Below are 25,002 nucleotides of genomic sequence, written 5' to 3' on the forward strand. Positions count from 1 at the left end.
TTACAATTATCTTCTACTAGTTTTCATATTCTAAAAATGTTCAACGATAGTTTTCATATTCTAAAAATGTTCAATGATTTATGAAAACTGAAAAGTTAAACTTGTGGTGAGTAGATAAGGGAATTGCGATATGCACGGGTCGGGGGTACAAACATCAGATTTTCCACTTACTCACTTTTAGAAGCGGGTTTCTAGTCATTAAGTTACTTGATAAAAAATAAATAACAGGATCGTATGTAAGTGTAAGTTAGTGAGCCTAATTAATTTTATGGGGGTTCGAAATAATATAATATATAATAGTATTGTCAAAAGATATTTTAGCTCCCTAAAAAAAAAATAGTTTTCTCGTGGCGGCCTGAGCCCACAATGCAACATATGTGTATCCGCTTTACTTGTAGGTGAATTAACTCTTTACCAACTGAATCAACATTTATTAACTTGTTTTATTTTAAGTAGTGGTTTATAATATTTCTTCTATACAATCGAATTTCGACATGAACTTATACAATTAATATTTAAATTAGTAGTTAAATGAGTTTTTTTTGTTACATGAGAGAAAAACAAATAAGAACGATAACAAAAACTAAGTCCTAATAAAGGACACTCCTTGGGCGCCGAAGGATGTGACAAGTTTTTGCGGATATCCTTACATAGTTAGCAAAGATGTGACAAGTCTTACCATTGCTATCCAAGTTTTTGCAAAGATGTGACATGTTTTTGCGGATATCCTTACACAGTTAGCTCACATCAACTGTATTATCCTTGCACAGTTAGTTTCTAAAAGATGAAGGTAAAACAGACAACTTTGGAAAACATATCTATCAACTGGGAAGAAAAAAAAAAGATGAATGTTACTTTGCAAAGATGAAGGATCAAAATATATTCTATGTAAAAGATCAAGGACTAAACTTGTATTTTGGCCAAAATGGAACCATCATTCATGAGACATACATCATTTAATAGCAACAAATGTTAATTGAAAAACATTATACAGTAAAATAAAAGAAACCAGCTACAAATGGTAACTAATTACATTGAAACTTAAGGAGTCTTGTCTCTATCACCAAAAAATGGGAATGACCCTTCATTACTAATATCCCTAGAAGGTTGAAGTCAGCTTTGGTAACCAATGTCTCCTAGAGGAAATGTACTTATTAACCTCGTCCTTCTGTTCAGCTCCATAAACAAACCATTTTTCATCAACTTCAACACCATCTTCATCATGGATCTTCAAATCTGTATGTTGATATGTATTAGTAAACATGCTATAGCTTGAATCTCAATGGTATCATTGACAAAAGTTAAGCTAATTTTGTTGAGAATTACCTTGTAACATAAAGGCATATTCATCATTACAGCTTCTTAATTTCCAGAATGTCTTACCATTGCTATCCAAGTATTCAGGCTCAATTCTCACTGTATCACAATGCCGGTTCCCTGCAATGTTAAAAGAAGATAAAAAAAATGTCAACCATTACAGTAGCAGAAACATTGAACTCACAAACCAAAGAGGAGTTGCGTCAATAGTTTGAATAATATTGTTTATCACGCCATGGCCAGCAACCACACAAATGACAGTTACCAGTCACAATACAATTGTTAATCACACCATGTATACGAACAAGTTCCCCTATAATAGTAAGTTGATTAACAGTAACACGAGCCATTTGGTTTCGAGTTTCAACACTCAATTCAAGGTTCATTTGCAACCATAGTAGTTAATAGCGGATAGCTGCGCGTAGCGGCCAACCCCAAAAATGCTATAGCGGGATAGCGCGTAGCGCTATGACCGCTATTTCATAAAAAAAAAAAACAACAAAAATAAGGAAACAGAGAGAGCAGAATAGAGTTTTATATGAAGAAAACAGAGGATAGTTTGTACAAACTACAAACAGAAACAGAGAGGAGCAGAATGAAGTTTGGAATCAATAATAACAAAGAAAACTAGAACAAAAAAGTAACAGGACAACAAAGTTTTGAGATTTTTAAACAAAAAAATAACAGGATAACAGAGCAAACACGACAAAGTAGAGGAAGATTTACAGCAGAGGTGAAGAAGTTTTACAGAACAGCAGAAAAGCAGAGGGAGATTTACATAAATACCCTTGTTATTTTTTAAAACCAAGGACAATTTTGTATTTTCTCTTAAAATGAAATAGCGGTTCTAGACCTCAAAACCGCTACGAAGCGTTGCGCCACTATCTCACACCGCAACGCTATGGCTTGTTGCGTAGCGCTCAGGAACCGCACCGCACCGCACAGCGCGGCCGCTATAGCGGCGCTATTGGCCGCTATTGACTACTATGTTTGCAACTACTCAACTCAGTGCAGATACTCAGGGAGATAGATGATAAGAGTAGAATGTAAACAAGATGTGAAAAATAATAATTGCATTCAAGATCAGCATATCATGCAATTACAATTACTAGAGGCTACAATGCTTATATAGTGTATACTTAGCCAGAGTGTATTACTAATAATGGAAAAACCAACCATCAAATTCTTTTTCATTTTCTTGAGCTATTTTTTACTTGTTTACAACTTAGGTAGTCCTTTCAATTACAAGCAACAACCCAAATATTACTCAGAATCAGATTAAAGAAATTTATGCATGAAGTTGATTAAAAGTTAGAGGATATGAGAAACTCATAAACATCACAACGTACGTTTAGGAATTGTGCCTTTTGCCTCAATCAACTCAGTATGAGCTTTAGTTGCTTCACTTTTTATCTTTGCAAGAAGAGCATCATGTTCTGAAATTGAGAGGCTAGCTCCACTTGATACAACAGCATTTGCAATCTCATCCTGCAACTTTTGCTTAAGACTTCTTTCCTGTAGATAACATGTACATCACAATATGAACACCATGTGACAGTTTGCAGTTGTACCTATACAAAACCAAAAAAAAACAAAACACCTTGTGCAATCTTACCTTTTCCTTAGCATCAGAAACCTTAGACTTTGCTGCTTTCTTTTCTTCAGCAAATCTTGCATTTTGATCATCTATAAAATTCCTTAGCTTCCTGAACATATCAAAGCAAGTTCCAACCACTTTAAACAGGATAAAGACTACTATTAATAAGAAAAGGGAAGAAAGAGAAAAAAAAACAAACCAAAGAGTAATATAGATAAGCAAGAGAGTTCTCAACATTTTCTTGTTTCAACTTGAAATACTTACATCGTGCTCAAAGCTTCATCACAAATAAAATTCAGAAGGATAAGCTTTTTGGATAAGTCCAAATCATAATATCCGCTTATGCCTTTATTAAGCCAATCCGCAGGAAATTCTTTTAGCGCAGCATCAGATTCGGTAATCAAATCCTCCAGAACTTTCAACCATGAGTTTTTTCCATTGCTAGCAGTTAAGGATGAAGACCTACAAAAAAATTATCCAAAAATAACAACGGTTATTCCAAGTAAACTATACAAAGTAAAACCCTCTCACCCTTAAAAAATTAAGTACTAAACAAAAAATCAAATGGCATAAACTCACTCGGTTTCTGAATCAGATACTATCAAAGTCAACAGTTTGATTTGGAACTCAACCACTAAGGTGTTTTGTCCACGTCGCAAATTTTGCTTACGTATCAATGCTCTTAGAACAGCTACCGCTTCTCCTTTCTTGACATCAAGAGCCTAATTATATATGGCAAGTGGCAACAAATTTGAGAAAACTTCATAGCCATATTAAACAGATGTAACTGTATTAAGTGTGAAATATTATTTAAGCCATAAAAGCACAATTATGTCCAGAGAATTTAATTTAATTCAATTCAAAAGAAAAAATCAATTAAATGGCCAATTGCAAAGTAAATCTAAGGATTGATTTTAGTATTACATGATATTAAAAAAAGGGTAAGTAGTCCCAATTATAGCATAACCATTATTAATTTGATCGTAGAATCTAATATCAAGAAGTAAGTTGGACCTCAACTAAACCAAACTAAACGTAAAAGAAGCAAAAAATCACTTGTTGACTAGACCAACAAACTATGATTTGTAACCACCAATAGCACTAAAAGAATTTGCAACAGACATTTTATTCAGTATGTCAACTACTAGATGCAGCAGTAAATTGTAATTAATCAAACAAAGATTCAAGAAAAAATTCATCATCAGAACAAACTGAGTTCTAATATTCAAAAATAAAGGGATACCTTTCCAAACACTTTGCAGAATTCTAAAAACTGCAATGCATTCCCAACATCTTCTGGTGCAAACTCAATGTCTAATATTTTAGTCATCTCAGTGCCAAGGGGGAAAGAAATTTCTTCCTTAATTTTTTCTTCATGCAAAACTTTAGCATTTGTTTGGGACTTGGCACCAGCATTGTCACCATCTCCTATCACAACAGTGCCTGAGCAATTTTTCTCATACATTAGATTAAAACTTAAAAAAAATCATTTGCAGCGCAAGCATTAGGACCACCAATCTTACTATAAATCATACCATGATTCTCCCCTATTTTTGTTCCCATTTCAGAATCTGCTTTTGGTTTCACTCCACCCTCTGAAACTACATTAGAAAGTTTAGGCTTTTTCGATTTCTTGTTTTGGCAAGCATCATCAACACTGTTGCCATTGGATATTTCCTTTAAGTTTTCCCGCTTCACTTTCTTGGTTTTCTCACGTCCAACCTTTGAAGCATTAACTCCACCTGAGGAGTTTTCTTTCCCAGGTTCACATGATAGACCCAAGACAACCTCCTGTAGTATATACTCCTTCCGGTCCTTATTATAAAAAGAAAAACAAAAAAACATCAAAACCAATACACTCATTAATTAGTGTAACTTGTTGAATATTTTTACAAACATGCCCTCATAAAAAACTGTGAAGCATTAAATACACCCACCAATATTAAAAAGACAAACATTAAATAAAAGGTAAAAAGGTCTTTTAAACAATAACTACACCTTAAAAGTTGTAATATTTTCTTATAAATAGAACCAAAAAATTTTAAAAAAATTTCCTTATATATAGGACCGGAGGGAGTAACAAATATGAAAACCAAGCATAATAACTACTTTGCAAATCGACACATTTTTGCTTCTGTCATCATTAGTTTGAATTATATACATGAAGAGAAAACTTATTAACCATCAATCAAAGTAAACTTATGTGTCAACTGCAGAAAAATGGAGAAAAAGTCAACAAACCTTTCCCAGAGTAGTTTCCTTTAACTTTTTCTTCTTCACTGTCTTGGTTTTCTCATTTTCAACCTTTAAACCTATGTTTTCACCTACTGAATTCTGCTTCCCAGGTTCCCCTGATAGATCCACTACTAGCTCCTGAAATACATAACAAATATGAAAATCAATCATAAAATTTACTATGAAAATCAACACATTTTTGCTTCTGTCAATATTAGTTTGAAATACATGCATGAAAGACAAAACATATTAACCATCAATTGAAGTAAACTCATGTGTCCACTGCAGAACAATGGAGAGAAAATCAACACACCTTTTCCAGAGTATCTTCCTTTAACTTTTTCCGCTTCATTGTCTTGGTTTTCCCATTTTCAACCTTTAAACCTATGTTTCCACCTACTGAATTCTGCTTCACAGGTTCCCCAGATAGATCCACTACAAGCTCCTATGTTATATAACAGATATGAAAATCAAGCATAAAAAACTACAATGAAAATCAACACATTTTTGCTTATGCCATCATTAGTTTCAGTAGCATACATAAAGTGGAACCTTATTAACCATCAAACACAGTTAACTTATGTGTCAACGACAGAAAAATGGAGAGAAAATCAACACACCTTTTCCAAAGTAGGTTCCTTTAACTTTTTCCGATTCACTTTCTTGGTTTTCTCATTTTCAACCTTTAAACCTTTGTTTCCACCTAGTGAATTCAGCTTCTCGGGTTCCCCAAATAGATCTACCACTAGCTCCTGTATTATATAACAAGTATGAAAATCAATCTTAAAAACTACTATGGAAATCAACACAAATTTTGCTTCTGCCATCATTAGTTTCATTTGCATACATAGAAGGAACCTTATTAACCATCAAACACAGTTAACACATGTGTCAACTAGAGAAAAATGAAGAGAAAATCAACACACCTTTTCCAGTGTAGTTTCCTTTATAGGCAAAACCACAGCATTGTTCGTTTCCAAACTTTCAGAAGCCTTCTTTCTAAGCATTGCTGACACAGAGTTAAAACCCGATGCCTTGGCCGAATGAACTAGTATACCAGTTGGTTGTTCACCTCTTTTTTTCCTACAAGGTTACTCGTCTTTCAGAACCAACACACAAAATGGTACAAAATGAAAACCACAACACCAAACTCAAAATGGATATTGAAACCACAACTTACATGCAAAAACTGCAGTTGCAAATGCCTCTGCACTTTGGGCACATCCAATCATTCAATAGTTCTACCTCTTCTGCCTTTTCACCATATCTAAATTCAACACACATATCATCGGCATAAGAAAAAACACACAATAAATTAATCTACATTTGTACTCTTAATAAAATAGAATAATTCTGAAAATAAAAACTAAATTATAAATAAAAAAGATGAACCAAACCTGTTCAAGAGGCACTTGTGGCAGAACCTAATTTGGCAAGGCTTCCCAGTTCTTGGATTCTTACAAGCAGCAGAAAAGTCCCTTGTTTTTTGCCGGCACTTCAATGTGGAAAAACAAACACATTAGCATCAAAATGAACTTAAAACTGGAAATCAATGTTAAGACACAGTTTCTAGCTAGTCAAATTAAACCTCAAAACAACACCATTGTACAAACCATTAACAAAGTTCTCATTTTTCATATAATTCCCATAACAAGTCATATACCCATGTTCAAATTCTGCTCTCTTGAAAATTACCACATCTCAGAATAAGAAAAGACATGAACAAAACTTCAGAAAACAAGAAAAGCACAAAGTAAACCTTCAAACGTTATCACCATACAGCCTATCAAAGAAATTTTCGATTTTTCACGTTTAGTTAGTGTTGAGCTAACGGTATACTCGATGCAACCAGTTACAACATCTGTTTATTCTGACAACACTTCAAACACCAATTTTCGCCCATTGATCAAACACCATTAATCAGATTCACACAAAAAAACAGAAGATTGGTCTTTACTATAATCAGCTCATTTTCGAAACTCACAAAAATCAGTTCAAATCCCGACACATTATCAGTTCAATACATTATCTACTACAACATTAGCACACACTGTTGTTGCCAATTTGTGTTTCCTATACTTACAGTTTTAATTCCTCAGTTCAATTCATTATCTACTACAACATTATTAAGCACTGACAGAGCATGAGAAATTACTAAACAAACTGAATTCAAAGAATTTGCTTTAATTAACTTGGGTCTTAAGCTAACATTATACTCAATGCAAACCAGCAACAAAATACTTCAAATGTCAAATATAGCCCATCAACTAAACTCCCTAATCAGATTCAGAAGAAAAATAGAATATCAATCTTTTCAGTAATCACATTCACAAAAAACAGTTCAAGTCCCACTTCCGGAGCAAAACCAAGTGTTTCTTACACAAGTCAAACCCATCTTTGTTACTTCTTAATTTTACTTCCTCCGTTCAATACATTATCTACTACCACATTGAACAGTGACAGCTCATTAGAAATCACTTACCTATGAAGCACCAAAACAAAACAAACACAGGACACGACACTAACAAGTCGACACTAATAATTTGAGAAAAAGGAATTACTGAATGAAACTATGACGCGGCCACCGAAAATTATACTTGACACTGGTAATTTGAGAAAATGGAATAGCTGAATGTAACTACGACACGGACACCAAAATTGATACTTACACGACAACACCGATAATAATTTGAGAAAATAAAATAATTAAATGTAACCATACATATCAACATCATGTCAATGTCGATGCTACATAGATCTGTACTCCAAGAACATGCTTTAATAAATAAACAAATAAAAAATATAAAATTTATGTATATTAATATGTTATCATCAGAAACCCAGAATCAAATCAACGCAAAAAAAAAAATGAAAATAAGGAAACAACAAATAATCAAAGAAGCTTAGAAAACACTTCACAATCTAAACTTACAAAGCACTGACACAGACACCTGACACAACACTAACACGCCGGCACGGGTAATAATTTAAGTAAATAAAATAATTGAATATAATCACATGCGTTGGTGTGAGTGATACGTAGATCCGAACTTGAAAAAAATTCTTTTTTCAAAAAGAATAATAATTTGTATGTTTATATGTAATAATCAGAAACCTTATAAGCTGAATCAAATCAACAGAAAATGAAGAAACAACGAAAAATCAAAGAAGCTAAGAAACGAACCTGATGACAAGTTTTGCCATTAGCAGAATCATAGATTCGATTTCCAATAACACGAACTCCGCATTTATTGTTCCGATTCAATTTCTTTCCATTCGCATCACTCCCTTTCACGTTCAGTTCTGGTGAAGCTGAATCGATTTCCATTTTGGTAGCAATAATCGATTTTGAAAATAAGCGATTTTGGGAAATGGGTTTTGAAATTGAAATGAAGTAAAGTAGCGGTAGATTGAGAATGAGGAGAGAAGTGATTACTATTAATAAAGTTTTGAAATTTTGGGTTCCCTCTTTGTATAGTGAGGTGGCGGGAATAGTGAAGAGATTGAAAATTGATATGGGGATTTATGCACTGCGTTTGGTTTTAGTTTTGGATGAGTCAAAACTCAAAAGTGATTTTAGAATAAAAATTGATTTTGACATGTTTGCAATTGCATATTTGAAGTAGAATTGATTCCAATGTAATGTTTGGTTCTGCTTTGATAATGTAAATTGATTCTGATTGAAAATGAGTTAAGGTTTGTGTTTGAATATTTCATGTAAAAATAAATTGAATTATAAATTTTTAGTGTTGGAATCAACAACTATAAAGTGATTTTCATATAAAATAATTTAGAGATTTGTTTACAATGCAATGTTTTGTGTTTACCATGATAAAAATCATTTTTTTTAAATAAATAATTTGATTTGTTTGGATGCAATTATATAAAAGGGATTTTTTATAACAAAATTAGTTCAATCTTTTAAACCATATTTTCTCTCTCCTCTAAAAAAAAAATATTTTTGAGAAGATACTCTTAATAGCTTCTCATTTGAAGCTGTTTTTAGATTATTTTTAGATTCTGATTTTTTTTAAAAAGTTGTAACAAACATATACAAAACTCTTAAAAGTGATTATTTTTTTTAAAAAAAAAAAGATTTTTTCTCAAAAAAAAAGCTATAACAAACGGGCTCTAAATAGTAGCTTAAAGTAGAATTGATTTTAGTCCTCAAAATTGATTTCCCAAAAAAAAAAAAAATGTTAGATATAATCTTATAGTGTTATAATTGCTTTTGGCACAATTGACAACTAAACGTGAAATCAAACAATTTTAGCCTTGAGTTTGACTTCTAGATTTGATTTTAGCCTTGAATTTAATATTTAGTTCATGTTTATCTAAATATATCCAAACATGAAAGGTTGTGGGCCTGTTTGCACAAACATATATCAAATCTAGTTCTCGCTCCTGCATGGAAGGTTGTGGGTCAGATAAATTTGTTGACCATTTTTTTCTTGGATTGTGATTGATTTGATAAAGTCTGGGATCTGATTTTAAATTGGTTTGGTATTTATAAGGCTATCTTTAATTATGCTTCTAATTGTGCCACCTAGTTTAAAAGAGTTTGGTTGTGTTGTAAAAGGATTCAGTCAACTCGTCATCCTATTAGGTATGCATGTCTTTGAAGTATTATCTTTTTGCTTTTGCACCGGTTTCTGACCCACCATTGGTGGGCGACTAATCTACCTCGTACGTAGAGGCATGCACACTGGTCAAGCGTTGTTCCCCCTGAGAATCGAAGTCTTTCAAGTATTTAGAAGAAGAGAAATGCTGATGTTTTTTTTGTAACAAGGGGCATTCAGTTCATCAAGTGTTAGTGAAAAATTATTTCCAACAAAAAGATTTATTTTTATTTCTCCAATTTTAGATCAGAGCACCGTTGACGATACATTACACATTATTAGAGTCAATAAAGTATATTACATATGTAGTTATATTAGTTTTTGAAGTTGTGAGTGCAGAAAAATTTAGGGATAGAAATTGAACATTTATGCTAATTTGACCTTGTGGCATGTAACTAGAAGTGTCAAATGAGCTTGACCCAACCCAAGACACCCGACTACATAGATGGTGTAGTTAGGCCCATTTACAATTAGGCCGCATATTTTAGACCCGACCCAATCCATCTGGGCCATAGACCAGCCCAACCCAACCCATTTTATTTTCCTTTTTTTATTTATTTATTTACTCTTTTTTTTAAGTCTTTTTTTATATACCAGTTCCTCACAATTATCTAATTGCTAGAGTATTACTTGTTGGACATAATACATAATAATGTACATAATCATTACATTAACAATGAATAATAATTAAACTATGGACTTATCCATTTTTATTAAGTTTACATATTTTTAAATATATTTTTATTAATATTTTTTAAATTAGTTGATAATTTTTTTTTTAAAATATGTAATATTTTTTTAACAAAAATCAGGTGGAAATCTTAATAGTGGGCCGCCCCAAATCCTGGTGGCCTAGCCTGGCCGAATCCAATTTTTATATGGGTCAATGGCTAGGACTAAAAAAGTTCGACTACAATTGGGCTAACGTTTGAATCAAAATGTGGGCTAATGGATCAACCCATTTATCCATCCATTTTCAAAATAGTGCCCGTAATCATCACACTTGCCTATAAATACCTTAATGTTGTTCATTTTCTGCCATTTCACAAAATATTTCTCTCCCATCTCCTCTCTCAAACCTGCAAAAAACACACTCTCTCTCTCTCTCTCTCTCTCTCTCTCTCTCACACACACACACACACAAATCTTTATCAAAAAATTCTTATCAACCATTTCTTCGATCCAAGCTTGCCAAAGTGTTATATCAACTCATATAAACTCTCTCTCTCTCTCTCTCTCTCTCTCTCTCATCTTTATCAAAATTCTTATCCACCATTTCTTGGATCCAACCTTGCAAAAATGATAGATCAACTCATCTAAACTCAAGATCAATCTCTTGTTTGAAGGTAAATCGAGAAAACCCCATATTGTATCATTTGTATTGGTTGAGCCCCTTGAATGGGTTTTAGGTGTGGTTTTTTAATTTTTCTTGTTTATTTCTCTGTAAAAGTTATAGATCGGGACCTATCGAGTATAGATCTCGAAGAAAATTTTAAATTAGAGCAAAAAAAAAATCGGTCAAAATATTTGAATTTTTGAAAAAGTCGTAGAAAATTCTTCTATTCACGCGAAAGAGCTTGTATTTACCTGATCTATTGATCTTACAATAAAAAAAATTGAAAAAAGTGATATGCTAAGGTTTATTTGGTTTGAATCTTATCTATTGTTTTGGGACTCAAAAGTTTGAATTTTGCTTTATATATCAAAATTAGATATATTTGTATGTTCTAAACGATAAAAGTTGACATATGATGTGTTATTAAAGGTTAAAGATTCAGAATTTTAGAGTCAAAATACTATTTTAAAAATACTATTTAAAGTATTCGATTTAAAATGTTAATTAAGTTGTTTGTGAATTTTTTATTGTTGTCTATTGTTGGTAGAACTTTCATTGTTTGTTTGCCTTTAATAACATTTTCTGTCTTTTTTTTCTTCCTTTGTCTTCTTAATAATATTCTTTATCTAGTTTATGTGGTTTGGAATTTTCTTAATTTATTCAGGTGGCTAAGGAGTTATATTCATGATAAAAATGTAAACTTTGCAGGAAAAAAGAAAGAAAGAAAATGCAAAGTTTCTGGAGTTAAGGAAAAGATATGTAACTAATAGTGCACGCCATAACAAACGTTGAAAAGGTAATCTCTATTATGTTTTAATTAAACAACATTTTCTTTATTTATGCCATTTGAATAAGTTTCTCTGCAACATATTAGAAAAATATTATGACATGTATAAAACTAGAACTTTTTCTTTCAAAAAAAAAAAAACTAGAACTTTTGTATTTGCTTTTCTCAAAGAACATGAGTTATACAACTCAGTTTTTTATATTTCAAGCAATTAATATACTATCATTTGTCATTAAAAAACATTCTTTTAAGATACTAGAACTTTCTCTCTCAAAGTTTCAAAGTGAAGCTCTAACAATTGACCTTACACCTAATTAACTCGTTATAACCATCAAAATGGTGAATGAGGTGCAACATTGAGATTTTTCATCAAACAAATAATTATTTGATTACAAATGATTTTGGTTAAGTATATAGAGTAGAGGCTTATTGCATATAACAAACAAGGGACTATTGTGTGTCCAAGACTTTGACAATCACGCACGTCCTAAATCAATCTTATTTTATTTTCTACACAAATTTATTTTGGAAATAACAAATATTAAACATATATTAAGTATTTATTAGTCATCAGCTATGAAATAATATATATATATATATATATATATATATATATATATATTTACTGAGATAAAAAAGATAAAAATTGAATAAAGTTCATTTACTTTACATAAACTTTGAGATTTCGCACGATAGATGTATAACTCTGACATAACAAATTAACTTGTTTGGAAGGACAATTAAGAGTGATTTGGACAACAATGTTAATATCCAACTTAGTTATATGACCATTTAAGGAAATCAATATTTATAATTTTTACAGGAAGCAATAACTACGTAAACAACTATCTTCAATCTCGGTTTTATGTAAGTTACAAGCTCTACCAACCTACGCCTCTTGTTGAACACCACATAGAAATTTTTTCGCAACAACTTAAAGTACAAACTCACCTCTTATACAATGTTTTTAATTGCATTAGGCTAATGCAATTTAAATCTTTGTATAAGAGATGAGTTTGTACATTAAGTTGTTGCGAATAAATTTCTATGAGGTGTTCAACAAAAGGCTTTGGTTGGTACAACTTGTTACTATCATAAAACCGAGGTTGAAGATAGTTGTTAATTATGTAGTCATTGCTTCCTGCAGAAATTATAAATATTGATTTTCTTAGATGGTCCGATAACTTAGTTGGATGTATAAAATTGCTGGACAAATTACTCTTAAGTGCCCTTCCAAACAGGTTATTTTGTTTTGCCAAAGTTATGCATCTGTGTCTTGCAAAATCGACAAAAAATTTTGTTAAGTAAATAAACTAATTTATTGAATTTTTATTTATTTTTTATCTCATTAATGAGGGTTATGCGGGGTAGCAACCTAGTTGGGATGTCGTTGCTTCCCCTTGATGCCTGTCCATACTCCCGGCTTAGCAAAAAAAAAAAATCACATTAATGATATATATTTCATAGTGGATGACTAATAATACTTAACATAAAATAGATATTTGTTATGTTATTTCCAAAATAAATTTGTGTAGAAATTAAAATAAGATATCAAAGTGAAGCAGCTTGACGTAGTCGGAAGTGTAAGCTAGCAATCGCTAAACCTAGATTGAAAAAAATCAAGTTTGCAAGCGACAAGCTTGTAAAAATAGGGTTCTAGAATCCACCAAAAATTGAGAAAAATTATCTAAAATATTATTGAATGAATAAAAGCTTCCTCTTAGACTACAACTGTTAAGCTTAAATAAGGAGATTACAAAACGCTAATGGGCCGAAAATAGCAAACTGAAAAGAAAAAAAAACCAATAATAAAATTAGGCTGAAATAATTAATATACTAATAAAACCCTCCTACATCAGTCTCCTCCACCTCAGAAGAACTTGACCCGAGTTATTATTCTGATAAAGAGTTGTCCGTTCATTGTTGACTCCTTCAATGAACAAGAGACACTACTCTTCTGGATCCCATTGAGTAAAATACAAATATGGTTTGATTTGAAAAATATAGCAGTTGCCTTTATCCCATTAAAGAAATGTAATAGCATGCCGAATACGCTCTAAATCCATCATTTTAGCCTCTTTTGGTCTGTATTATGGAACAGTATGTCCAGCTCCTTTTATGGTCAGAAAAGTGACATTGTGGCCATATCCTTGAGTATACCCAACAATTTGACCATTGGATAACCATGGCCTCCATTCATCAACAATATTGTATCCAATTGATCTTGTCCGTGCTTGACACCCCGTAAATGGAACACACATGTCATGGTTGCATGGTTCTAGAATGTTATATACGTTCAACCCATTAATGTCCTCATCAATTTTTGCAAGCTTGTTTGTACAATCATCATGAGTGAATTATAGAAATTCCCATCACTCTGGCTGTTAACCTCCGCAAACAATTCATCTAGGATAAGACCCTTCCCGTGTACAAATGGAATTAAAGCATTGCCATCAATTTGTTCATCTGTAACATCAATTTGGTACTTATGAATCTCCCCTTTTGAGATTTGTTAACACTTTATCTCTAATAAAGTCTGTCAAGGCTTCTCATGTGACACATGGTTACATAATTGGAAACGGTGTTACAGATGAACAAATTGATGACAATGCTCTTATTTCATTTGTACACGGGATGGGTCTTATCCCAGATGAATTGTTCGAGGAGGTTAACCGCGAGTGTGATGGGTATTTCTATAATTCACTCAGTTATAATTGTACAAACAAGCTTGCAAAATTGACAAGGACATTAATGGGTTGAACATATATAACTTTTGGAACCATGCTATCATGACACATGTGTTCCATTTACGTGGAGTCAAGCGTGGACAAGATCAATTGAATACAAGATTTTTGATGAATAGAGGCCATGGTTATCCAATGGTCAAGATGTTGGATATACTAAAGGATATGACCACAATCTTAATTTTCTGACCATAAAGGGAGCTAGACATACTGTTCCGGAATACAAACCACAAGAGGCTAAAATGATGGATTTAGAGCGTATTCGGCATGCTACTACATTTCTTCAATGGGATAAAGGCAACTACTATATTTTTCAAATCAAACCATCTTTGCATTTCATTCAATGGGATCCAGAAGGGTCGTCTCTTGTTCATCGAAGGAGTCGACAATGAATGGACAACTCTTTATCAGAATAAGAACTCGGGTCAAGTTCTTCAGAGATGGAGGAGGAGACTGATGCAGGAGGGTTATCAGTATATTAATTATTTAAGCCTAATTTTATTTATTTTTATTTGTTATTTTCGGCCCATTAGGGTTTTGTTATTTTCCTATTTAAACTCAACAGTTGTAGCATATGAGATAACTTTTATTTATTCAATAATATTTTAGAGAGTTTTCTCAATTGGTGGATTCCGGAAACCTATTTTCACAAATTTTTCGCTTGCAAACTTGCTTTTCTTCTATTTAGATTTAGAATTTGCTAGCCTACACTTCCGACTGCGTCACAACTAAAGCTCATACCGAGTTGCTTGAGGCTATGGGCTCAATTCGTAACCGTATGTTGTGATGTTTGAGTTTTTCCTATATATGTTCTACCCAACAATCAACTTCATGCTTTAAGTTTTTTAATCCAATTCTCTCTATAATATTTAGGACATTGTGTGTCTAATCGAAACAATATCTAAGCCATCAAATTATAAATGGCATGGCGTTGGTAGAAAGGTTAATATTTGCAAAAATGAAAAAAGTTTGTTGGTATTTCATATAAGAAACATAAACTTTAGCAATTAGAATTGGCATGATATATATTAATCTTGAATGCTATTATTATTTTAAATCTTATAGATATTCTCAAAAGATTCCATTTACTTACTCAAATCTTATAATTATTAATTTGTTTAAATTTACCAATTTCTAATGAAAAATGTGATTATTGCATGAGAACTTACTTTCTTATCGAACAAACTAGACTTAGTTTGGTAAACATACATATGCTTTTATTTCAAGAAATATATAAAATGTATAAATTTAGGGTCACTCTCTTTCTCGTAAGTAATTAATGTTTCTGCTATTGTAATTGTTAGATATGTTGTTTTTATACCGAATACATTAAAAATTACAACAAAAATTCTTTCCTTAATGATTGTACATTCATTAAACAGTCTTATAGACCTGATAAAACACTAGTTGATTCCTAGAAATTTTTAAAGGAAAATGCTTAACATCGCGACAAAAGTTTCACGAATATCATATGAGAAAAGTTCAAAAGCGGTGATTTCCTTGTTTTATCTCTTTTTGGTCATACCATTTATCTCTTCCCTTGTTTCCAGCTGTTCCACTCCATCTCCAGATTCTCTTCATTGTATTATTTTATTGGTGTTCTCTTCAATTACCAAAGTTTAGAGACGTGACAAAGTTGCCTTTGCTTATTGTCTTTTTCTGAGCATACAGTGTTTGCTTCAGCCTTCATGTGCCTTCATGTGACCAAATTTTGAGTGGAAAAAAAAAGGTGGAGAGTAATAACTGTGAAATGGAAAACGGCAAAAGCTTATAAAACATAATTCGTGGGATATTCGCGATACTTTTTGTCGCGACATATAGTATAGCCCATTTTTAAATTACCTTTTTTGTTAAACTTTATGAACTTTGAAATCTAAGAATATTTTGTAAATAGATACACTTTACACACAAATCCAATCATATTTCATTATTTATGTAAGTATCACAAACAATTTTCACAATGACAATAGTGAGTTTTTCTTGAATTTGAAGTCATTATGATTCATGCATGTAGGCCTTCATATACTATTAAACATCAGCTATATTAGGATGATCATAAAGGTAGTTATTGAGCATACAATAAATCATAAATCATGTTGAGGGATCTGAGTAATGTAGAAAGAATATGTCCCTCCTACATAACATGAAGTGATGTGTTTTTTTGGTTATTGTTGAGAGGAAGATGAGTGACATCTTGGTTTTCTCACTAGGTTCATATTTATCTAATCATATTTCACCATTTAGACATTCGTGCAGATATTTTATGAACTCAAAATTGATATAACATTATGACAAAACTGTTTGCATATGAAAAAAAGTTTTACAATATAAATGCATAGAAAATAATCTCTTAAAAATTAGATTTCTCATAATTTTTCTAGTAATATAATAAATAATCCATATATTTTATATATAAATAAAAAAAAAGAGTCAAATGTATTTGGTTTAAATTTGAATCAAATACATTTGTCTCTCTCTCTCCCCCCTCCCTCCCCTTAGCTTGCTTGTGTTAGTTTAATCCAAAACAATGTAAGCTATTTCGATTCAATCAATTACAAACACCACTATACCATGGAAATCAATTCATCTTCCCCACAACTCGAGACCATTCTTGTCGCCAGGTTGGTTTTCAAAGCTTCTTTGAATATTTTATAGGCTTATTGATGTGTTTAGCCCTTGCAATTAGGCGGCATTTAAAAATTCATCCCTGTAATTGCTAATCCTGGCATTTTAACCCTGCAATTGTTAATCATTTAAAATTTCGTCCCTCTCCCCACTTAATCACTGCCACGCCACATGAAATTCCAAATTTACCCCTGGGTTTCCAATTCTTTCTTCAATATTTTGTCCTCTTCTTAAGGGCAAAATTGGAATTTTATGTGTGACAGTGATTGTCACGTCATCAAATTAGTGACGTGGCAGTGATTAATTTGGTCCAAGGACTAAATTTTAAACGATTAACAATTGCAGGGTTAAAATGCCAGGATTAGCAATTACAGGGACGAATTTTTAAATGCCGTCTAATTGCAAGGGCTAAACACATCAATAAACCTATTTTATATTAGATCATTTTTTGTTTTTTTTGTTGATTTGATTCATCTCCTTGTATTGTTGGAAGATACAACTGGATGAACACATACTAATACTGTATGCTAAAATTTTATCTACCTTGCTCCCACCATTTCTCTAATTAACAACTAAGGTAATTTGAATTAATGAACTTTTTCTTGATTTATTCAATTCAAAGTTGTCATTGCAGCATATTAGGAGAATCTTCGGTGGTTTAATATCACCCAAAGGACTTGGCGTTTCCTTATTGTTATCTCTCTTTCATTTATAAAACTAGAACATGTGTATTTACTTTCCTGAATTAATTTTTGAAAAGAATGACAGGTTGAGTTCTAGAACCATTTTTTCATATTTCAAATATTCATTTATATATTGAACACTATCACAGTATTCACATTGTTCTGCATATATTATCTACAAGAAATTGCTATTTCTGCTGATGAAAAATTGTTTATTTATGCTCTTGAGCAGAAGGAGAATATTGATATGTAAATTTTTTCAAGGTTAGCCCTTTTATTAAAGTCGTATCTAGTTACCGCAATTTTTTAAAGTGTATTTTTTTCTTTCTGAAATTAGACAATTAGAGACTGAAAAAGTGATAAAAAATATTAATTAGGAGATCTTAAATCCACTTTTATTCCCACGTTAAGATATCATAAGATATAATAGTCGTATGTTCTTCATGTACGCTCATAACAATATTAATGAAATTTTTTCAATTCCCCATATCTATTGAGAATCCTAACATTACTATTTCAAAATTGCATGTATGACTATATCTAGTGAGTATCACTAACCAACTTTGAAGATTAAGTAACTAATCTTTTATTTCCTCCTAAATGTAGATTAAGTAGAAAGCAGGAAATTGAAGAGGTTGACACGTTCCAGAAGCAGCTTCTAGCATTACAAACTCTGAAAGAGAGTTTTCAGTTGTTCGATACTAGAAAATTGAGGGGAAGATTTGGAATTTCACGAGAGTTTCCAATTGGCTAGATGAGCTTGGTGGAAACTTGTCGTTTGACGGTAGAAGTAGTTTTTAACTCGTGGCAAGAATGAACGAAATTTGTAGGAGCTTCTTGCATTCCGTTCTTAACTTGTTTGGAAGTAATTATATGTGGAGCCGTTTAGTTCTTGTTGCAAATATCGATTCATTGAGGGAATGGGCTTTTGTGGTCCAAATTGTGTTGACTTCCACTGTGATGACGATACTGATGCTTACAAAGCCGCCGCAAACATCGTGTTGTATATGTACTGCAAGGCTGTTCACAATGAATGGAAGATTTCAGAATTATATTTATTATAAGCTCTCCGTATCACTTGATGAGACCAAATTTAGATCCAAAAGAGTAAAGGAAATGAGGGAATAGTCAAGCTCCCTCATGAATGAGCTTCATTATGATCAAACCAATCCATAAAGTTCAAGTCCAAAATGAGATGTAAAAGAAATATAGAAAATGTGTGAATCTATGGTCACTATCTCTTGTAAGAATTTAATGATTCTACTATTATAATGTTGATATTTTTCTTTTCTTAGTGTAGGGAAACAATGTTCGGATGCTGTCATAATTAAGCCTAAGTTCTTAGATAGAAGTGATTAAGCATTTCAGAAATTGAAGAGTATAATGATGATTGAATATTCTCTTTTTATGCATGGTAATTCTAAAGGATAGAAAAAGAGTTAGCTTAATTTTCTTGAATGATACTATTAAGATTTGAGCTCTTGCTAGTTTTCTAAAGGATAGAAACATACATATATATCACATTAAAGGAATAAAATGTTGTAGTTGTAGTTGCTGATGAAAAATGGTTTTTATTTTTATTTTTTTAGTACCTCTTTTTGAATGTTACTTTTAATAATGAATCTTTTTCGATGTTTTTCTGTTCAACTCGCCACTAAACACATGGTTTAGGATTTTCAACCTCCCATTTACATTGCTCAATTTGTCTAACCTTGTTTTGCACGTTGATCTTCACTACAAGAAAATCAATGATTTGCTTCGGTGTAAATAAAAGCTATTTCGTGGCTAATTTCTAGCAAAGCATGTTTAGCTACTATTTAGTTATGACTTGGCTATCATTCTAGCCGTAGCCTGAATTGGGCGGCAAATTATCTATCAAAATAATTCCTAGCTAACTGGTAACTAATATAATACGTAAATGTATGTTTCCTAACTATTTCGCTAGGATATTGCCAAAATAACTTTGCAGTATTCCTAGCTCTAAGTCCTAGCGATTTCGAAGCTAATTCCAAGCTTTTCCTAAAATAAGAAACCATTATAACAACCCTTTCAAATCAAAATTGGTTTTTTATTTTTCATTTTTTTTTAGGGTTAATATAGTGCTTTACCCCCTGTAATATATGACACTTTTGATTCTGCTCCTGTAAATTTTTATTTTTTTTAGATTCTGTCATTGTAAAATAAAGATTCTTCAGAAATAGGGAAAAGTGTATTCTTAGAAAAAAAATGAACAAGAAATACAACTGGTGATGAAATTTGTACCCTAATATCAGCTATGTTGGTATCATGGCCACCTGAAAAAGAGAATGAAGACATTTTCATCTGAGATCATGTTATCTTATAGGATCCCAAATTAAGAGAGAAGAGAGAATAGTATTATTGATTGAACAAGTAACTATGACAGAAGAAGTAAAGGTAGATATGCTTTACACACAAATCCAATCATATTTCATTATGTTATGCAAGTGTCACAAACAATTTTCACAATGACCATAGTGAGTTTTTCTTTGATTTGAAGTCACTATGATTCATGCATGCAATCATCAGCTATATTAGGATGATCGTAAAGGTAGTTATTGAGCATACAATGAATAATGTATAAAGGATATATCCCTTCTACATAACATGAGAGGAAGATGAGTGACGTCTTTGTTTTCTCACTAGCATTATATTTCACCATTTAGACATTAGTGGAGATATTTTATGAGCTCAAAATTGACATAAAATTATGACTTAACTGATTGCATATAAAAAAAAGTTTTACAATATTAACGCATAGAAAATAATCTCTTAAAAAATTGGATTTCTCATAATTTTTTTAGTAATAATAAATATTAATCTATATAATCAAATGTATTTGGTCTAAATTTGAATCAAATAGAATTGACTTTTTCTTAAAATTAATTAAGGCCAGATGAATAATTAGGTAAGAAGTAAATGAAAACTCTTAAATGGTCCAAATAATAATATCCTTAAATTAACATTATAAAACGATAAAATTAAAAAACAATGTCAATTGTACTTGGTCTAAATTCGTACCAAATACATTTTACTTTTTCGTATCACTAAGACTAGTTAATGTATTTGGTATTTATAGCACTGACATGCATGCAGTTATACATATATGTTGAAGGTAATTTGTGTGTGTAATTAATTCAGGTATGGGAAAAAGGGACAAGAAGTAGACCTGTTGAACGATTTGAAGTTGTTGCTGCACATGTATTAGGATAATGTTGATTTATGCATTCCAAATATAGTTTAGGCAAACAATGATACGAATGCCCTCTCTGAAATGTTAGAGAAATGGTTGGAAAAGAATATATTTGGATTAGATGTTGAATTTGTGCAGGATATATTAAAACAACTTTGTGTGCAAGACACTTTCGAATTTGAACTTTTTAGTATAGTAGAGATAATATGTAGTCATCAACAACGGTGGAAAATGGTTACCTAGATGTAAAATGTAAAGGTCAATAAAAATATCAAGATGAAGAAGAAGTAGTTCCAAGTTTATATAAAAGGCATATGAAGGCAAGATTTACAAAAAAGGTTAGTTATGAAAGATTAATGTCCACCTCCTAGGAAACCACTATGCTATAAGGCAATTACTGAACTCATTGGTGACATTTTTCAGGTATATGTATCTCTGTCGTGAAACTTAAACTCATTTCACGGAAGACATGTATACATATACCAGAAAAAATGTCACCTAATGAGTTCCGTAGGAGCCCTAGAATAGAGTGGTTTCCTATGAGGTGGACATTGGTCTTCCAGAATTAATTTTGTCGTAAATTTTGCCTTCATACGCCTTCTAAATAAACCTTGAACTACTTCTTCATCATGATATTTTAGTTGACCTTTACATTTTACATATAGGTAACCATTTTCCACTGTTGGTAATGACTAATTATTTCTACTGCACTCAAAAGTTCATATTCAAAAGAGTCTTGCACATAAAGAAGTTGTTCCAATATTTCTTTCTCAAATTCAACATCAACCCCAAATCTATAATTCTTCAACCATTTCTAAAATAGATAAAAGAGGCCTTTCATATCTTTGTATGCTAAAATTGTATCTGGCTTGCTCCAACCATTTCTCTAACAGCTATGGTAATTTGAATTAATGATCATTTTCTTGATCTATTCAATTCAAAGTTGTCATCGCAACATATTAGGAGTATATATAAAATTTGCTATATAGTACGGGGAAATTGAAGATTAAGTAGAAAGCAGGAAATTGAAGAGGTTGTCATGTACCGGAAGCCGTTTATAGCATTCCAAACTCTGAAAGAGAGTTTTCAATTGTTAGATACTAGAAAAATGAGGGGAAGATCTTGGAATTTCACGTGAGTTTCCAATTGGCTAGATGAGCTTGGTGGAAACTCGTCGTTTGATGGTAGAAGTAGTTGTTAACTCGTGACAAGAAGGAACGACATTTGTAGGAGTTTCACGAGGGTTTCCAATTGCATTCTGTTCTTAACTTGTTTGGAAGTAATTATGATGGGGAGCTGTTTAGTTCTTGTTGCAATGAGTTATGATATCGATTCATTCTGTTTTTAACTCGTGGCAAGTGTGATCCAAATAGTGTTGACTTCCATTGTATGACGATACTGATGCTTACAAAGCCGCTGCAAACATCGTGTTGTATATGTATTGCAAGGCTGTTCACTATGCTTTAATGAGTGAATCTGTTGTATAAAATCATGTGATGGTTGAAAAAATGCTTGTTTTTGTAAGATTTGTCCAATGCTTTAATGGTTGAAAACATCGTGTTGTATATTATGATTGTTAATTATGAGTAGCAAATGTGCATATTTTTCTAAAGGACTTCTATATATTTTAGGAATATATTTATTATAAGCTCTTCGTATCACTTGATGAGACCAAATTTAAATCCAAAAGAGTAAAGGAAATGAGGGAATAGTCAAGCTCCATCATGAATGAGCTTCATTATGATCAAACCAATTCATAAAGTTCAAGTCCAAAATGAGATGCAAAAGAAATATAGAAAATGTGTGAATATGGTTCAAGATTTTGCAATTCGAGAATTTACCTCAACTCATTTTGCCTAGATAAACTCGACTCGAGAACTCGCACGAGTTTACCTAAAATTAAAATTATATAAAATTTATTATATACATGACATATATAAGCTAATATAATACTATAAATAGGTCAATAGTACAAAATACGACTTAATTACAAATTCAAACTATACCAAACTATAGTAATAAAACGTTATGCTCAACTTAGATCAAATTAAAACAAAAAAAGTCAGTTCCATTGTTTTTGCTTTTATTTCTTATTGTTTAGTTCATTGGTCTGACTTTGAATATGATTTTGTGATCTATGTCGGTAATAATGAATTTTTGTCAACACATTTAAATTCCATATGCTATGTTTCTTATTTATTTGTTGGGAAAATATTTCAGTTTTGGTTTTAAGGAAAATCGAACAAAATTTATTCGACGTCTAAATTTTTGGGGAACAACGTTTACTGTCAAAATTTAAAGAGAGGATTAATTGTTGATATTCTGGCACGGTAGTTGCTGGTCATTAATTCTGGAGAGCATAAGCGGCCAATTTGATGAAGAAATATTAGAGTTAATAAAGAAACTTAGATATTATAATTATATTAGTTTTTAATGTTGTGAGTGTAGGAAAATTTGGGGCTAAAATTTGAACACCTATGCTAATTTGAACATGTGGTCTAGAATTAGACGTGTCAAATGGACTGATCCAACCCAATCGAGGAGACCCGACTACATAAATGCGGCAGTCCGAGCCTTTTATAATTAGGCTGCATATTTTACACCCGACCCAATCCATATGGGCCATGGGCTAGCCCAACTCGACCCATTTTATTTTCCTTTTTTATTTATTTTTCTCTTTTTTTATATACTAGTTCCTCACAGTTTTTGTTTTTTTTTTTTTTTTTATCAATTTGCTAGAGTATGACTTGTTGTAATATTTTTTAACAAAAATCAAATGAAAATCTTAATAATGGGCCGACCCAAAGCCTGATGGTCTAGCTTGGCCGAATTCAATTAGCCATTTTTATATAGGCAAAACAGGTTAGGACCAAAAAAGTCTGACTGCCTTTGGGCTAACTTTTTTTGAGACTCGAACCAATATGTGGGCTAATGGGTCAACTCATTTATGCATCCATTTTTTACATTAGTTCCCGTAATCATCACACATGCCTATAAATACACTAATGTTATTCCTTTTCACAAAATATTTCTCTCTCCTCTCTCAAACCTGCATATCTCTCTCTCTCTCTCTCTCTCTCTCATCTTATCAAATTGCTTATCCACAATATCCTGGCTCTAAGCTTGCCAAAGTGAGAGATCAACTTATCTAAACTCAAGATCACTCTCTCGTTTGAAGGTAAATTGAGGAAGCCCCCTAGTGTATCATTTGTGTTGGTGAAACCCCTCAAATGGGTTTTATGTGTGGTTTTTCCTTTTTCTTGTTTATTCCTTTGTGAAAGTGATAGATCAGGACCTAGTGAGTATAGATCTCGAAGAAAGTTTTGACTTTGAGCAAAAAAATCTGTCAAAATATTTGAGTTTTTGTAAAAGTCTTAGAAAATTATTTTATTCATGTGAAAGAGCTTGTATCTACCTGATCTATTGATCCGACAATGAATTTTTTTTTGAAAAAAGTGACATGGTTAGGGTTTATGTGGTTTGAATCTTATCTATTGTTTTGGGACTCAAAAGTTTGAAATTTTGCTTTATATATCATAGTTGGATGGATCTGTATGTTCTAAACAATGAAAGTTGACATATGATGTGCGATCAAAGGTTTAAGGTTCAAAATTTTAGAGTCAAAATAATATTTTAGAAATATTAAGAATTGTATATATATATTGAGTCATTGTTGATTTCAGAAAATGAATACTTAAAGTATTATATTGGATCTAAAATGATAAGTTGTTTGTGAATTTGTGATTGTTGTTCAGACAGGAAAATGTTCGTAGAACTTTCATTTTACTTCATTATTTGTTTACCTTTAATGACCTTTTCTGTCTTTTTTTCTTCCTTTGTCTTCTTAA

General features: G+C 31.8%; 1 protein-coding gene and 1 long non-coding RNA gene across 2 annotated transcripts; one reads left to right on the forward strand and one right to left on the reverse strand.

The window, feature by feature from the left end:
* Positions 1–880: 880 nt before the first annotated feature.
* On the reverse strand, positions 881–8,714 carry LOC25479750 (uncharacterized). Its single transcript, XM_013587843.3, has 15 exons — positions 8,334–8,714; positions 6,547–6,644; positions 6,330–6,416; positions 6,076–6,232; positions 5,770–5,901; positions 5,463–5,594; positions 5,156–5,287; positions 4,450–4,729; positions 4,158–4,357; positions 3,494–3,636; positions 3,179–3,376; positions 2,933–3,023; positions 2,667–2,832; positions 1,327–1,437; positions 881–1,236 (listed from the first exon to the last, which is right to left on the reverse strand). The coding sequence occupies exons 1-15, from the start codon at positions 8,475–8,477 to the stop codon at positions 1,100–1,102; spliced, it is 2,208 nt and encodes a 735-aa protein (XP_013443297.1). The 5' UTR covers positions 8,478–8,714; the 3' UTR covers positions 881–1,099.
* Positions 8,715–10,826: 2,112 nt separating this feature from the next.
* Positions 10,827–19,355, forward strand: LOC25479748 (uncharacterized). The gene is made up of 3 exons (XR_003008619.2): positions 10,827–11,114; positions 11,813–11,900; positions 18,550–19,355. It is a non-coding gene; the product is annotated as an uncharacterized lncRNA (long non-coding RNA).
* Positions 19,356–25,002: the final 5,647 nt, after the last annotated feature.

This window comes from Medicago truncatula, chromosome 6, assembly GCF_003473485.1.
Source record: "Medicago truncatula cultivar Jemalong A17 chromosome 6, MtrunA17r5.0-ANR, whole genome shotgun sequence".
Lineage (NCBI taxonomy): Eukaryota > Viridiplantae > Streptophyta > Magnoliopsida > Fabales > Fabaceae > Medicago > Medicago truncatula.

What these genes read in the sequence shown, in the direction of transcription:
- LOC25479750 (XM_013587843.3), bottom strand. Translation starts at nt 8,477, where the DNA reads ATGGAAATCGATTCAGCTTCACCAGAACTGAACGTGAAAGGGAGTGAT. An exon ending in ATGGCAAAACTTGTCATCAG is followed by an intron (nt 6,645 to 8,333) that starts GTTCGTTTCTTA and finishes TCCACATTGAAG; the next exon opens with TGCCGGCAAAAAACAAGGGA. An exon ending in TTTCTGATGCTAAGGAAAAG is followed by an intron (nt 2,833 to 2,932) that starts GTAAGATTGCAC and finishes TGTTATCTACAG; the next exon opens with GAAAGAAGTCTTAAGCAAAA.